The sequence below is a fragment of the Saccostrea echinata genome, unplaced genomic scaffold, assembly GCF_033153115.1.
Source record: "Saccostrea echinata isolate AGI-Se365-2 ecotype Australia unplaced genomic scaffold, CSIRO_AGI_Sech_v1 ptg000059l, whole genome shotgun sequence".
NCBI classification, from domain to species: Eukaryota; Metazoa; Mollusca; class Bivalvia; order Ostreida; family Ostreidae; genus Saccostrea; species Saccostrea echinata.
The window spans coordinates 857,815-874,895 of NW_026889808.1; the positions used below are offsets into that span (position 1 = coordinate 857,815).

Consider the following 17,081-nt stretch of genomic DNA (forward strand, 5'->3'; position numbering starts at 1 on the left):
TCTCGGTATATTTGTCACATCACGAAGGTGGTGCTGTAAAAGAAATTATGGAGTATTATTTTGGCATAGATCGGAACTTATACATGCAATGTAGATAGATAACAGGAGGCCACCCACACTTTGTACAAATTTTACGGGTGCTATTGCCATCGAAGCCCTACTTCCTATTCCAATCTGAAGACAGAAACTCACTGTACTAACTTCACTTATAAGAAATTAAATGAAGAAAACCTTAAGAAGGCGTTCGGTCTTAGAGGAAACTTGGTACTCCGTATTTAGTACCTTGGAGCACGAATTCGATCAACAAGTGCAAAGAGATGTCTCTCTACAGAATTTCGTTTGACACCTGAATCCCGTGATCCCCCGCGAGGCCTGTACTCATGCTGCACACTTGCACTGTGAAGAAGGAGACATGCAATACGTGAGCGTCTGTTCCTTATATCCTAGTATATAGGCACTGAACGCTCTACAAGAATTATTAAATTCAATACCCCATGATCAGGGATTAAGGCGGGGCTCTAATAATTACAAAATGAAATTACATCAGTTCTTCTCTTCCCTTTATATTTAGCCGATAAACTATAAAAAGTAAGCGCATTGATATGATCAGCAAGAGTGCTTCTATCAAAAAGTGTGAAATTCCTGGCCCTTGGGTTCGGAATTCTGGTGTTAAGGAGAAGATCTTTCGGTCATATATATTGAAAATGCAATAATGTTTTGAAAATCTTCTCCGCTCCTGCAATTTATGTCCCGATCACACACGCTTTTTAATGACAGTAACTGTTGTAAATTTTACATGTATGTAAAGTTTACTCTTGGTTTGCAAAGGTAATATTTTAGATGCGTTCACATGCACTCTCAAAATGTATGCAAATCAGAATAAAGCTAGCAATTCCAAAGTTTTAGCAAATACTTGTATAGGCTTACTATATGCTCTTTAACTTTATGTTATTTTCATGCACTAAGAACATTGTAGTTACGTGTTTTAATGCCATTGAACAATTGACTTAATTAACAACAGAAAATAAATATTCTTTTTAATATTAAAAAAAATTTCACTTTTATTGAAATCGATAAAGCTATATTTATAGATAGACAATTTCATTATTTCTATACGTGTGTAAATTTTGCTACGTGTTCACTTGAATGAAAATACATCAGGAGTTAAGGATGATATGCCACATTTGCGAAAAAATAAACTTTCAAAACGAGCATTTTTCTTTCAATTGAAGGAATGGTCAACATCCTATCTTCAACTTTGTAGATCTGTAATTTACGAAAGAACATAAAATAAAAGTATGCATTGATGAAGTTCGAATGTGTTTTCATAGACGGGGTCATCACGATTTCCTGTATCTCCGTACAATAATGAAGACGCCCTCAAATTTTATGATAGTCAGCGCATGTTTGTCCATTGTTCTCCGTTTAACAATAGTTGTATATTTGCATTAATAAAGTTGAGTTAAAAGGAGATTAGTGAACAAACACGGGCTCACTGTTAAAAAAAAACGAAAACACTGCTTTTTCTTACATTTGAATATTATAATTTAGCACTTAATTTCTTACCTCAGGTAACCTTCTGAATACTAAATTCTGTCACGTGGCTTGTAGTTGTTAGGGCCTTGTTTTAATACTAAACTGAGTCTGTCTACCTTATCAATACAAAGGGCTCACAGGCGGGTGTGACCGATTGTCAGGGCAACCTTATCCCCCCCTCCCCCCGACACCTGATCCCATATCTAGAGATTTTCAGGTGTCCGTGCTCTATGACCTGTTTACAGATTTATATTGTTTGAAGTTTTTTTTAGATCGATCACCTATTTCATCAGTACTGGATTCCAAAAAATCTTACATTCAGAGATATGTTGCAGGGTCCAATAAATGTTCAACCAAGTCCATATCCTTAATCCTAACCAAACTGCTTTGAAGGAGAAACTTCAAAATTCTCAATTCTCTAAAATGTTCAAACATCAAAAGCATCAAAAACGCTTTATATAGCAATTCGTCATATTAGATTAAAGTGCAGGATTTTTAGCATCATAGACAACTACTTCCTCACTAAAAATGTAAATTTTCCAATCGTGTATTTTTTTCCTCTACAAAATTACATACAAGTATATATAGTCGACATGTTTTAAAGGGCCGTCTAGGGAAGTTTAAAAGTGGTCCATTAAGTCAGATGACCTCTAACTTCCTTTTGTCCCTTGAAAAAGTCAATTAATTCTATTAATATACTAACCAAATATCATTGAAGTTAAATTTGACAAAAATCACAGAATAAAATAAGACAAGTTTCACTATCAGCTTATCATGTAAAAGCATATTAAATCATGTGCATTTATCATGTTTGTTACTAAATAGAAGCAACAATTTTAATCTTTCTTAAATTACTCCATTATGGTTTTGCGCTTGTTTCTGTGGACAGATGTCAGTTTGAAAATCACATACAATCATCAAAGAGAACTTGGAGCTTAACAAACTCTTGTAATTGGCAAGATACAAAGTAAACACTTACTTATATGTGTGTTTGACTAATTTCCGTTCTTAAACTGACATTGTAATTCTACTGTAAGACACTTTGTTCTGAAAACAGACCTCGTATCTTATTTGTTTAATTCTGTTTTATATATTTAAGGTAGACCGTAGAATCGAAGTTTTTAATTATCCAAGCCAATAAGAGACAGTTAATAATCATCACAGTTGATTAAACAATTTCAAGCGATAGAATCGCCGCCGGTATTGGAAGAAAGAGCTGCATTTAACAGTGTTAATAATTTGTGTATAAATTTGAGTAGCCACGCGCCGCTTCCACGATTGGCCGTTTATTCCAGTTCAAATACATGTATAAAGGATAAATATAGAGGAATTAAAACTTGCCTGTGGTCGAGAGTGGTCGTTGATTTCAGGTGGTCTCTGAAACAATTCTGACTTTACTCTGAAATTGATACTAAAAAGATGCTGAGTTACTCATTGACAATCGCTATGTATTCTTTAGAGACCATGACTTTCAACAAACAATAAACAAAAAAATTTCGCTTGACTGTGATTGTGCACATTCATTGACCGACCTGATTTTTTTTTTTTTTGTATTCTTAGATTCAGAATTTATTTAAGAAAAAAAACCTCTCCCTCTCCATTAGAAGAAGAAAAATCTTTCAGTTTCAACTCAATATCTGGATATATTGACGACGTTTTATCAATTTACAATAGTTACTATCATTTATATTTTTGTTCGATATATCCCAATGCTTACTTAAAAGAGGGGTCTATGATGTAATTTTAATGCTATTTCAAGAATTTAGTTTAATATAAGTTAAATTTGGACTATTTTTCTCTCGATTTTTACATTTCCTCCGTTTTTCACAATAGACTCCAAAATTTTTAATCTAAAAAGTAATTCAGCATCAACCAAAATTATTTCGACGTACAAAATAACTACGTTTACACTGTATCGAAATCTCTGATTCCATATTTTCAGTACTATCACTTTGTAAATTTTTCATTTACCAGGGAGAGGTAAATGTAAAATTTACATGATATTATGCATTTACCTGGTAAATTCAAAATTTACAACTTGATTGCATTGTATATTCTTTGAAAAAGGAAATTGAAAACTTTGTTTTAGAAAACCTTCTGACACAAAAATGTTTCTATTTTCCTAACTAAATGTTTTTGTATGGAATTTAAACTTGTATTTTTATTAAAGAAATTATTAAAAATTAAGTCCTATATAAACCAGTCCTTAACTAAGTTTCCCTTTTTTTTGTTGAGCAGTCCAAAATCTATTTTGTTGAAGTAGCTGGTGAGAGGCTGAAATCCTATGGCATTTTTAATTTTGCATTACAGCTAAGATACAAGTCAACAGGTTGTGTCTAATTTCCATTCATTGGTGTCCGACAGTGGCCGAGTTTATACCGCATTGCGGGTATATGAAATTTACATCGCATTAAATTTTTACTTAAACAGGAGCAAAGCAAATACTAAACCAAAAGTCATCCAAAGATTTGTATTAAACGGATTGTTATAGGTATAATAAAACATTTTCCCATCGCCCCAAGCCACTGTCCGGAGTCCGCAGATAGCCCCCTCCCTCCCCCGAATGGAAGAGGACTTCCGAACTGCGGTCTAAACTATTGCCTAACGGCCTTAGACAAACCGTTTGGTTCTTGGGTCTGATAAAATGCTTTTAGCCCTCGAACCTAGACAATAATGTATAATACTGCCATTCAGAAAACGAATACAAAGGAAATTTCTCAATCTTTCATTTATCTGTCTGAAAACAAAATAAAAACAGTTACTCTTTAAGTACTTGTGGAACATTCCAAATATCTTATTAGATTCCTTAATTTCCACAAGTTCAACAAAATTAAAGTGTATTTTCTGATATTTTTGTATTTAAGAATAAGACATTCTCATGGAAATCATCATATAGATATACTTATCTCCCTTTCTGTCTCAAAATAAGACAATCAGCTTTATTCTTTAGAATCTTAAATAATTTTCTTAGAAGTTTTGACTATTTTTTATTTAAAAATATGGATACATTACCCAATCAGTGGTCTAAACACAATGGCTCATCTTCGAATCAAAATGGTGACATTAACGTATTGTAAGGAATAAAATACTCCGGTTTGAGACTCTTAAATTTAAAGGCAACGTCAATTGAATTAGGACCTATTGAACTCATTGGAAATTTTATAAATCTTTTTAGTTTATAGTTTCCCTGTTAATATTTAATGGCCAATCCAGAAAATAAAAGCTTTATCACATGCAGTTCAACAAAATGAAATGATTGTTCTGATTGTCTCAGAATGGGATGGAATTGAATCCAGCAGTGGTTCAAATGAGAATCGTAAGAGCAGAGCTTCAAAACAGCTAATTTTCGATTTTATGATAAGAAACTTTTTAAATTGAACAAGCCTTTTGATCCACAAACTTTAATTGCATAGAGGAATCAAGGTATTACATTCATAAAAATAAATATTTCGAAATAAAAGAAAAACTTAATGAAAGTACATATGAACACATTCGATGTGAGAAAATTTTTACCTTAAAAGTTATCTAAAGCTCTGATACAGGGGAGGTTCTGAACTGGAATCTAGATGTGAGAATTTAACAACCCTCTTCAATCAAATACGTCACGGAAACAATTTATATAATTATTATGAGGGCTAAGTAGATCGCAAATTGAACATGAGTTGTGCTCGGAGAATTATTCTACTTAATATTTAGCAGAAACAATGTTTGCATAATTATTCTAAGCAATGAGCCGCTTCTCCATACATTTTAAAATCTATGATTTCTGTATTTGGATTAAGGTTCTGTGGTTGGGCTAAGCTGATCATAAATCAGAAATGCATAACAAAGCATATATATATATATATATATATATATATATATATATATATATATATATATATATATATATATATATATATATATATATATATATATATATATATATATATATATATTCTTCTTTACATGTAGTGGACACATAAATATATTTATAGAATGCCTTTACCAGTGTTGTAATGCATGTGTCATCGTGAAAGGAAAACAGAATCAGAGTGTCTCATTAATTTATTGATTGATTGAATGTTGTTGTTTTACGTCCCATTCGAGAATTTTTTCCTCATATAAAGACGTCAGTATATACAGCTGAAGTGCTTCAATTTTAGGCCTTTACCCGGAATTCAGGTACATTAAGCATTGAGAAATCTTTATCGTGCCAACGCTTACCTTGACACGTTACCTCGATTTTTAAGGTCTCTTCCGAAAGATCGCAACTTTCATTTCAAAGTGTTGAGAGCTCGGCGAAGAAGCAATTGCTACCTTTATTGTATCGACTAAAGTCTGTCGCGACCGGGGCTTTACCCAACACCTTCCGATCACGACTAAGCTACCATGACGGTCGAGTGGGTTTTTGGGTCAAAAATAAAATAGAAACTCCTGAGTTCACTTTTCTCAAGTATTATTATTATATTACTAAATACTAAAATTAACGTTAACAGCAAATAATCTGATCCAGACCATGTGATTTAAATACAGTCCCTGAAACGTTCTACTTTCCCACTTGAACGGTGAGCGAACGCTGAACGAACGGTGAACGAACGCTGAACGAACGCAGAGCGAACGGTGAGTGAACGATGTGTGAACGCTGAACGCAACTTGGTGAACGATGTGTGAACGGTGAACGGTGAGCGAACGCAGAACGCGAACGGAGCGCAAACGCGAACGCAAAGTGAACGGTGAACGAACGGTGAACGCAAGATGAACGATATATTCGGAATGCCTCTGATCTTTTCCTTGCATTGACTATTTTATTGTATTATAATGTCAGGTGCCAAAAAAAAAAAAAAAATAAATAAATAAGTAAACCAATAAATGAATGAATAAATAAGTAAATAAAATAAATTCTCCAAAATTGTCCTAAGAAAGACGATTCATGCACATTAAGTTTTTAATCATACGATTTTTAACGCATTAAAACATTGCAATTGTTGCCGAACGCTGAAGTATAAAAGATATTATTTTTAGTTGGAAAATAAAAATGTTTATTCTTATTTGATAACAAATCAGAGAAAACTTCTGACTTATAGAATGAATTAAAGCGATTGTAACATCCATTCATATATCTCCGTGTCAAGGCGATTTCATGTAAAGTAATGAAAAAAATTAATTACAAAGGTCAGTGGACGTTTTGCATTTATACGCTCGTATTTTAAATTTTTAATACAATAATATATTATGTGTCATTTCTATTTTTCATGATGATTTATTGAGCAGACTTCTACATGTATCTGTAGATGGCCGTGATTATATTCGGACAAGAAAATACAAAGATACATATTCATTTTATTTGTTATAAATTCAATTTTCAGAACTTGATATTTAAGTAATATGCTGTTATAATTTTTATTAAACAGACAAATGAGAGAGAGAGAGAGAGAGAGAGAGAGAGAGAGAGAGAGAGAGATTCCGTTTTAGCCCCCCCCCCTTCCTTTCAGGCTTCACTAAATGTTTGTACCTATATCAAACAATAACTCTGAAATTTTTTTCGAAATATATTAGACAATGAAAGTAACTTTTTTTTTTAAATCAACAAATCATATCCATCTGTTTGACAGTATTACTCGTTTTTATTTTCCTGCTTCAAGTTCACACGAAGTCCACGTGCTTGTCCTGTCAATCAAAATCATTCGACCCTGTGCAGGTGTGAAAGTTTCGTCACATCGAAGACGAAGTGCGAGTATTTCCAACAAGTTATAACATTTATTTTTATCATTTCTAGGTTTGATACCAACATTTGAAAAATAAATGAATAAAATATATTGGGCATTAACACTTGAATTTGAAACATACTCTCTGCCAATTTCAAATACCACCGCCGACACGTGTACATTGTGAACTACTATTGTTTTGTGACTTTTTTAGATGCATGTTTGTTTTGAGACTGAAATTTTTGTTCTAAAAAAGACCTTAACTTTTTTTTAACAGGTAAATTAAAATTTTCTGGAAATACAGTACTGACTAAGTAACCGATTTAGGGGAAAAGGGGGGGGGGTATTCATATCGAATGGCAAACATATAAAGTTACGGTGAAGAAAGAATTTTTTTCTCTATAACTATAGACTTTACATACATGTATTATAGTAGCGAAAATTCTGTAGTGCATTACATTTTAAATAAATATTTCCTTTAAATACACTATCAATTTAATTCGCTCCAAAGATAATAAATTAACAGGATATCCGTAGTACTATGTATAACTCTCAGAACTAGTTCTATCATATTTTCTGTAGTAACTGAATTAAAAAACGCGTTAGAAATAAATATTTTCGTAATTTTGCTGCGTAATTATTTGACTTGAATAATTATATCTCCATTAACGATTTGTCGTCTTTAACAAAACAACAAAATTGCCCTTAGTTAAATTTAATATTTCAGCATCGTTCTACATAGGTACAGAATGTGCTTATAACAACATTTATTTTCCAGAGTAATTTAATAAATAACCTAATAGCTAAGTTAGAATAATAAAAATATATATCTTAGATATTTTCCCCCATGAAATAATGATTCTTCAAACACGATATGTTAGTTATTAAATTAAAAAATCTGTAACTCCTTACCTACAAAAAGATAAGTCCTTTCACTTGGGAGTTCCGAATGGCAATGGAAACTGAACGATAGGTGAACGCTGAACGCAAGGTGAACGCAAAGTGAACGGAACGAAGAGCGAACGCTGAACGCTTTGTGAACGGTGAACGCGAGCGCACGGTGAACGGTGAACGCAAAACTGTGAACGGAGAGCGAACGGTGAACGCACGCTGAACGAACGGTGAACGCACGCTGAACGAACGGTGAACGAACGGTGAGCGAACGGAAAAATGGGAAAGTAGAACGTTTCAGGGACTGTACCAGCTAGAGTTATCTTAGGGAATTTATATTCTTGACATTAGACATGGACCAGCTTCTTTCCTATTTTGGGGATTGACACACACCTTTTCCTATCTATCTATCTATCTATATATATATATATATATATATATATATATATATATAGAGAGAGAGAGAGAGAGAGAGAGAGAGAGAGAGAGAGAGAGAGAAGTGGTGTAAATCAGATGTGAATTTTTAAAAATTCATATGAACTTTTAGAAAATTTGAAATTACAAAATTTTACCAAAATCAATAACATCAAAACGTACGACTTTTCAAAATTTTATACAATTATTCCTCAAGATAAATTAAAGTCCAGGATTTCTAAACTGATAGCCAGCTGCTTTTGTTAATGAAAATGGAACTCGTGAATTAACTTACTTTGTCATTAGTCAATTTCAAAATTATTTTGTTAAAAAAAAACATTCTGATTGTACACTGATTGTACACACATGTACTCCGAAGTTGAGATTAAAAAGATGCTTGTATGTCTGATTGGCAATATTCATAAATTTTTTTTTGCAAATCAAGTCTTCCATCAATGAAATATATGGCGATATCGAACAGTTTTCAAGCTCAAAAGTCCATTAAACAATACAAATTTTGAAGAAGAGCAAACACAGACCTCTTAAACATCAGAGGTGGGATCAGGAGCCATGGAGGAGTGAGCATCCCCTGCCGACCGGTCACATCCGCAATGTGCACCTTGTCATGTTCGGGGAATAATGGAAAAAATCGTCGACAATTCAGTGTGTAAAAAATGGCCAAACAATTAGTATGAAATACGTCAGTCAGCATTTGACTTAATGATAGATTGCATTTGCTGACAAAGTCATTGTATCGACCATAGAACTTACGAAATGACGACTTTAAACGAGACTGCTGTTATTCCTGTTTCATAAACTTGTTTGTCAATAACTTACCTCGTTTTAGAAATTGTTCATACGTAGAGCATGCTCTTGCGTATCGAATCAACTGAGAGATATAAACCCCGTATGCAGGTGATGAAGGTATATTGCTGCATAAGTGAGATCAGTTGGCGATTGAAAAGTTATTTCATCACGTTTATCATAAAGCTTGATTGTTAGAATACCATTTAAGTTTTTTTCTAGTAAAATATCCAAATTCCTATGAAACAAATGTGTCAGACTCTGTGATATCTTTTATTTCAAGCTCACCGGGATATATCGTATCGACATAAGAATGGAAGTAACCATCGTTAATTGACAATATGTCGTCGATATATCAAAAAGTATAGTTCGAGGCCACAACAAGTGTTTTCTTCTTTTCACGTATAAGTTGGATATGTCGGAATTTCAAGGGTACCAATTTCTCCTTGTTATCAGCAGACGAATTTTTGTATTCATATGAAGCAGAATTTATTCAAAGACTTACACATGTGAAGAAACACTTGCTGTGGCCTTCAACTGGACATTTAGATTTATAGACGACGATAATTAATAAACAATAGTTACTTCCATTCATATGTCGACTCGATATATCCCAGAGAACTTGAAATACAAGATACCACAGAGTCTGACACATCTGTTACATATTTCCATATTTTACTAGAAAAAGACGGTAACCTAACAGCAAAACTTTATGATGAAAGTGATGACATCATCTTTTCTATCGTCAACGTCCCTTATTTATTTAGCAAAATACCCTTGTCACATGCATATGGAGTGACTCCGAGTTGATTCGTTACGCTAGAGCATGCTCTACTTAACAATTTCTAAAACGAGTCAATCTATTGACAAACAAGTTGATGAAACAAGAATATCAACAGTCTCGTTTAAAGTCAACATTTCGCAAATTCTAAGGTCGATACAATGGCCTTGTCAGCAAATACAATGTTGACTGACGTTTTTTATACAAATTGTTAGGCCACTCTTTTACTGAATTGTCTAAGGATTTTTCCATTTGCCCGATTATGACAAGGAGCACAAATGGGTTTGACCTGTCGGCAAAAGATCGCAGCACAGTTAAGGCTACAAAAAGGAGGCAGGCAGGGCCTAATTTATACGGGAAATATTAATTATGACATTATACAAATCTACAATTTTGCAATTTTAAACCATACGAGAGAATTAAACTGCATTAAAAATTACTATGACATGATGTTATGTCGTTAGTTGAATCCCACATAACACGGTATAAACAAGTTACTGATCGCTATGAACCTCTCGATGTGACGTCATTTCGTATTTAAACATGACGTGGTTTGTATGCAGTGAGAGGTAGATCAAGTTATAATTTTGCAATGAAAAATGTATTTTATGATAAAATAAAATATTATTTGCATATATTTAAGACGTTATTAACTTGGATGCAATGTTTTTTTTATTTTGATTTTACTCATATATTTTTCGTGCATTTCATAATTAACTGATACTGTCGTATATTTGCCTGCAGGTACATTAGAGGGTAATGAAAGGGTATTGATAAATCATTCTAGTGCAAGGGCACAGGATGTAAAACACGGATCCCCAGGAAATTCCAAAGGTGGGATCAGGTGCCTAGGAGGAGTAAGCGTCCCTAAATGACAGGTCACACCCGCCATGAGCCCTATGTATTGACGGAATATTCTGTAGTCACGTTTAGTAAAAAAACAAAAGCTTAATAATTAGTATGATCACGTCAGACAAAAACGTACAGTCCCTGAAACGTTCTACTTTCCCATTTTTCCGTTCGCTCACCGTTCGTTCACCGTTCGTTCAGCGTGCGTTCACCGTTCGTTCACCGTGCGTTCACCGTTCGCTCTCCGTTCACAGTTTTGCGTTCAGCGTTCACCGTGCGCTCGCGTTCACCGTTCGCTCTTCGTTCGTTCACTTTGCGTTCACCTTGCGTTCAGCGTTCACTTATCGTTCAGTCTTTATTGCCATTCGGAACTCCGAACTGAAAGGACTTATCTTTTTTTAAGTAAGGATTTACAGGTTTTAAATTTAATAATTAACATATCGTGTTTAAAGAATCATTATTATCAGAATACGAAAATATTTATTTCTATCACATTTTTTTTTCAAATAATACAGAAATACATGTTAGAACTAATTCTGAGGATTATAAACAGTACTGTGGATATACAGTTAATTAAATATCTTTAGAGCGAATTAAATTGATAGTGTGGATTGAAAAAAAAATTGTTTAAAACGTAATACATTGTAGAATTTTTTTCTACTTTACATATATAAAGTCTTTAATTAGATAGAGAGAAAAATGCCTTTATAACATGATTATCATTAATATAACCAAAGTGATTCTCCAGTAATGATATTTTTCACCGTATCTTTATATGTTTGCCATTCGATATGATTAAGACCCCCCCCCTCCCTTTCCCCTAAATCGGTTACTTAGTTAGTACATGTATGTCCTATATATTTTAATTAACATTTAAAAAGAAGTTAATGTGTTTTGTAGCACAAAAAATTCAGTCTCAAAACAAACATGCATCTAAAGAAAGTCATTAAACAATAGTAATTCAAAATATACATGTGGCGGCGGTGATATTTTAAATTGGCAGGGAATATGTTTCAAATTCAAGCGGTTTAATCATTCCAAGTGTTTATTCCCAATGTATTTTATTCATTTATTATTTTTTAGAAGTGTTGGAACCAGATCTAGAAATGATAAGAAAAAATGTTTAACTTAAAACTTCTTGGAAATACTAACACTTTGCCTTCGGTGTGACGAGACGTTCACACCTGCACAGTGTCGAATGATTTGATTGACAGGTCAAGCACGTGGACTTCGTGTCAACTTGAAGCAGGAAAATAAAAACCGAGTATGACTGTAAAACAAATGGATTTGTTGATAAAAATGGTTACTTTCATTGACTGATATATTTGGGAAAAAAAATTTTATTTGATATAGGTACAAACATTTGAGGAAGGGGGGGGGGTAAAACCGAATCTCTCTCTCTCTCTCTCTCTCATTTGTCTGTTTAATAAAAACTATGACAGCATATTACTTAAATATCAAGTTGTGAAAATTTAATATATAACAAATAATATGAATGCCTCTTTGTATCATCTTGTCCGAGTATAATCACGGCCGGGAAATGTCTACAGATACATGTATAAGTCTGCTCAATAAATCATCATAAAAAATAAAACTGACACATCAGTATATTATTGCATTAAAATTTTAAAATACTGGCGTATTTATGCAATACGTCCACATACCTTTGTAAAATTTTTTTTTTCCTCATTTTTTTTTACACGGAATCGCCTTGGCACGGATATACATGTATAGATATATGGTTGTTACAACCGTTGTGATTCATTCTATAAGTCCGTAGTTTGCTCTTCTAAAATCCACATTATTTATAATGATTTTATATATCGAATAAGAATAAACATATTTATTTTACAACTAGATTACTACAGAGTTCGGTAACAATTTCAATATTTTACAGCGATAAAAATCGTGTTATTAAAAAGTTGAATTTGAACATCGTACATATCTGCAGAAAATATTGTAAGAAACTTAAATTAATAATTTTACTTAATGTGCATGTATCGTCTTTCTTAGGACAGTTTTCATTGATTTGTTTATTTATTTATTATTCATTTATTTTTTAGCACCAGGCATACATACAATAGAATAGTTTCAATGCAAGGAAAAGATCAGAGGCATTCCGAATAAATCGTTCATCTTGCGTTCACCGTTCGTTCACCGTTCACTTTGCGTTCGCGTTTGCGCTCCGTTCGCGTTCTGCGTTCGCTCACCGTTCAGCGTTCACACATCGTTCACCAAGTTGCGTTCAGCGTTCACACATCGTTCACTCACCGTTCGTTCAGCGTTCGCTCACCGTTCAAGTGGGAAAGTAGAACGTTTCAGGGACTGTATAACGATCCATTGATAGGTTATATTTTCTAACAAGGTTATTATAACAACCATAGAATATACGAAATGCTGACTTTAAAGAAGGCTATTGAAATACCTTTAACATCAAATTATATGTCAGTAGGTTGCTCGATTCAAAAATAGATGGTATTCTGAGCATGCTCTTAAGTACCGAATTAGATCTATGGTCGATACAATGACCTAGTCAGCAAATACTGTCTGTCGTTGAGTCAAATACTGACTGACATTTTTGAAACTAATTGTAAGGCCATTATTTACACATTGAATTGACTACGACAATTCATGACAATGAGCACACGGCGGGTATGACTGGTCGACAGGGGATGCTTACTCCCCCATGGCACCTGATTCCACCTCTTATGTTTTTATTGGTCCATGTTTGCTTTGCTCTTGATTTGTATTGATTAAATGGACTTTTGAGCATGGTTTATGTTCGTTATCTTTATATTTAATTGGGATACGTAAACACGATATGCAGGTGATCTATATATTATCTTCCTTGGTTTGCGGTTGGACATGATTTTTTTATCCAGCGAGTTGTGTTTTTTTATCCCTCAGCCTTGGTTAGGGGATTAAAACACACATGAGTTGGATAAAATCGTAAAATCGTGTCTAACTAAAAACTATGGGACAGCTTTTTTATCTCATGTTTACACATAGCTATTTCATGTTTTACACTTATAAATGTAAATCCACAATATTTGACTTGATCAAATTCACACAAAAACCATTGTAACGTCGAAACCGTGGATATGGAAATGATATCATATGAGGTACAAAGGAGTGATAAATGTAAAAAAAAAAAACTATATATTATTAATAATCTTCATTAACAGTTACTTTTGTGAATACTAGTAGTTATTTATATAGGAAGTATTTAATTGATTAATCAAAACTGCTAATTAGGAAATCCTTTGACTGTATATATCTATATACACACACTGTGTTGTCCCACCACGACCCCACCCAAAGAAGGTGAGTTTTATCATCATAGCATAGCCCTCCGGGTCTGTTTATCCCATTTTGTTCTGTTAGTAGCAGTGACAGAAAGCAACCATCTTTGTCAATCATTTGTACGGTTTTCGAGTGTCCATCACACACTAGAATGTTTGACAGCGCATCTGTACAGATTCCATTCGGTACAAAGAATCCTGAATTTGATGGTGACCCTCTGTAGGAGAAGCGATATTCTCCTTCACAGTCTGTCACAACTACTGTACGACGGAACATGTCAGATACAATAACATCTCCATTCCTGTTTTCCGTGATGTATATAGGATCGCTATACAGGTTCTCACCCTTGTTGTTGTGCTGGATAATTTGGAGTTGTTGTCCTTTGCTGCTGTATCGGGTTATATTAGCCTCTGTATATCTCTGTTCGCTTTTGTCGTACCAAATCGCTCCTACAAGAAAATCTCCATTTGAAGGGGAGCAGAAAACACAACGTGGAGTCCATGACTCTTTTTGTTCTCTCAATGAAGTCATTGCTTTGTTCTTTGCAGACAGTTGGATAAGGTTTGAATTTCTATCTATATACATTAAATCACCGTGTCTTGTCACTGTGTGTATGCCATACGGACTGGATATATCTGTCAGTAGAGAAAGAGATTCTCCTGTTGTATTGGTCAAGATAAGATTGTTATTATCATTGACCCAGGCTCGGTCTGGCATGACACAGGAAATATGACTTACACCACCTCTCACATCGGTCACAGTAAACGATTTCTGTAACACGGCGGTAGACATCATTTTAAGCAGATCCTCATTTCCTACTTTTCTTCCTGTCTCTTTGATTTGAAGTTTTCCAAGCAACGCTGCAACGTCCTCCATATTTATTTCCTCGGTAAGAGATAGCGCCAATGTACCAGGAATGACCTTTATCTTTGGAACAGTGATTTTCTTTAAGAGAAAGAGGAATTGAACTGGTCTGTTTTCTAACAGTTCATATCTTTGTATATGTTTATGTATGTATGTAACATTTCTTCGTTGTTGTAACTGCGACTCAAAATAAAGATTTGAGCCACTTATTTCCTTAAGAACTGTACATATATCTATTTGTTCTTTCATTCTCTGGACTTTGAAATTCATCTCCAACTTAAGGTTGTCGATTTTTGTGTTTAAACTTTTTAAATCAGATTTAATTTGTGCTAGGAGAGCACTATTGTATGGGAGAATCTCACTTCTGATGCGAATAATTCTCTCTCTGTGCTGTTGTATACAAGTCCTGAAGGTTTTTACCAAATCTATTTTTTCATGATTCCGGTGATCATTACATTTGGTACAGACCGGGCGTTGACAGGACTTGCACCAGTATCCATAATACCTGTCTGGGTGCCTCTTACATGACTCTGGTATCAAAGAGTCCCTATATTTCAAACTGCCAATCACTACATCGTGGTGTTTAGTGTCAAGGTGAATGACATGTTTTTCCTTACAACGGACACAGATATCTGTATCACATGTTAGACAATGAAATTTCGAGTCTTCCAAGCACCGAGAACACCGTATTACTTTTAATTGCGTAGTACAGCATGATCCCATACTGTTGTAATATTCCCTCTATGATCTTCCCTGTTAATTGTCCGGTTTTTTGTTGGCCTTTTCATGCTGGGTCAATCTTAAAAAAAAAGTTTATGGTATACTTTTGAAAAGTAAATTTTAAATTTTAAATCTCTTAAAAAGTTTCTTTGGAAGTAGATGTATTCAGTAAGTGTGATAATGAATAATTGAATTCAAAATATGTATGTATCGATAGATATTTGCATGATGCGAGTTTTCAAGCACAATAGCTTGGAAGGGCATTTTCAACCCCATTGATTGCTTATATTCTCGGGAAAACAATTTATTACATCATTTCAGAAAGTATTCATCAATCAAGTGTCTATATCATTATGCCCCGCCATAGAAATAACCGGGGCATATAGTGTTTGTTTTGACCGTCCTTTGGTCCTCCTCTGTGTCCATCCGTCACACTTGACCTTTGGTTCAGTTTCTCACAAACTGTTCAATATGTACTTATGGAAAGTATACTGATACATATTAGTGAGAGCTTTCCAAACGTGGCATAATTTGATTGACATTGACCTTTCCTAGGAACTTTACCTTGCTATTTCATAATTTACGTTAAGCTCAGATTCAAAGTAACTATTCGAGATATTTTATCAAAATTTCCTATACTGGTGCTATTACGGAGAACTTTTCTAGTGTGTCATTATTTTCTGACTTTGGCATTTCTTGTGATCTTAACTTTACTATTTATTTTCTTATTAGCTCGGGTTTAAAATACATATTAAAGATATTTTCATCAAAACTCATGCACAGATACATATTGGTAGGAACTTTTTTACGGTTTCATTCTTCTCTGACCCTGACATAGAATTTGTGTATAGTTCTGCTTAAAGTATTCAAGATATTTTTATCAAACTCTTATATTGATGGAAACTAATTATTTCCTGATTGTAACTAAGTATACTTCTCTAACCCTTATTTTGCACTTAACTGTGTTTCAAAGAAACCGTCATGATATTTTCATTAAGCTACATACAAAGATACAAATAATGATGAGAGCTATCGAGTCAATATATGTACACAAGCATATGTTTATTTCAAAAAGTTTCTAGTGCTTGACCGTTTTAAAGAAAGCAAAAACATTAATTGTAAAAGGTTATTGCTTTCATTCTAAATTCTTCAGAATATTATATAACTAGAAGCTAATTTCAACTTAATGTCCCTTTGCTGAACACTGAGAAGATTTCATACGTACTCGATTT

General features: G+C 33.7%; 1 protein-coding gene across 1 annotated transcript; it reads right to left on the minus strand.

The window, feature by feature from the left end:
- Positions 1-14,196: 14,196 nt before the first annotated feature.
- LOC133174786 (uncharacterized) lies at positions 14,197-15,852 on the minus strand. The gene has a single exon (XM_061309883.1). The coding sequence runs from the start codon at positions 15,850-15,852 to the stop codon at positions 14,197-14,199; it is 1,656 nt and encodes a 551-aa protein (XP_061165867.1).
- Between the last annotated feature and the right edge of the window lie 1,229 nt (positions 15,853-17,081).

Coding starts and splice junctions, on each gene's coding strand:
- LOC133174786 (XM_061309883.1), bottom strand. CDS start 15,852: ATGGGATCATGCTGTACTACGCAATTAAAAGTAATACGGTGTTCTCGG.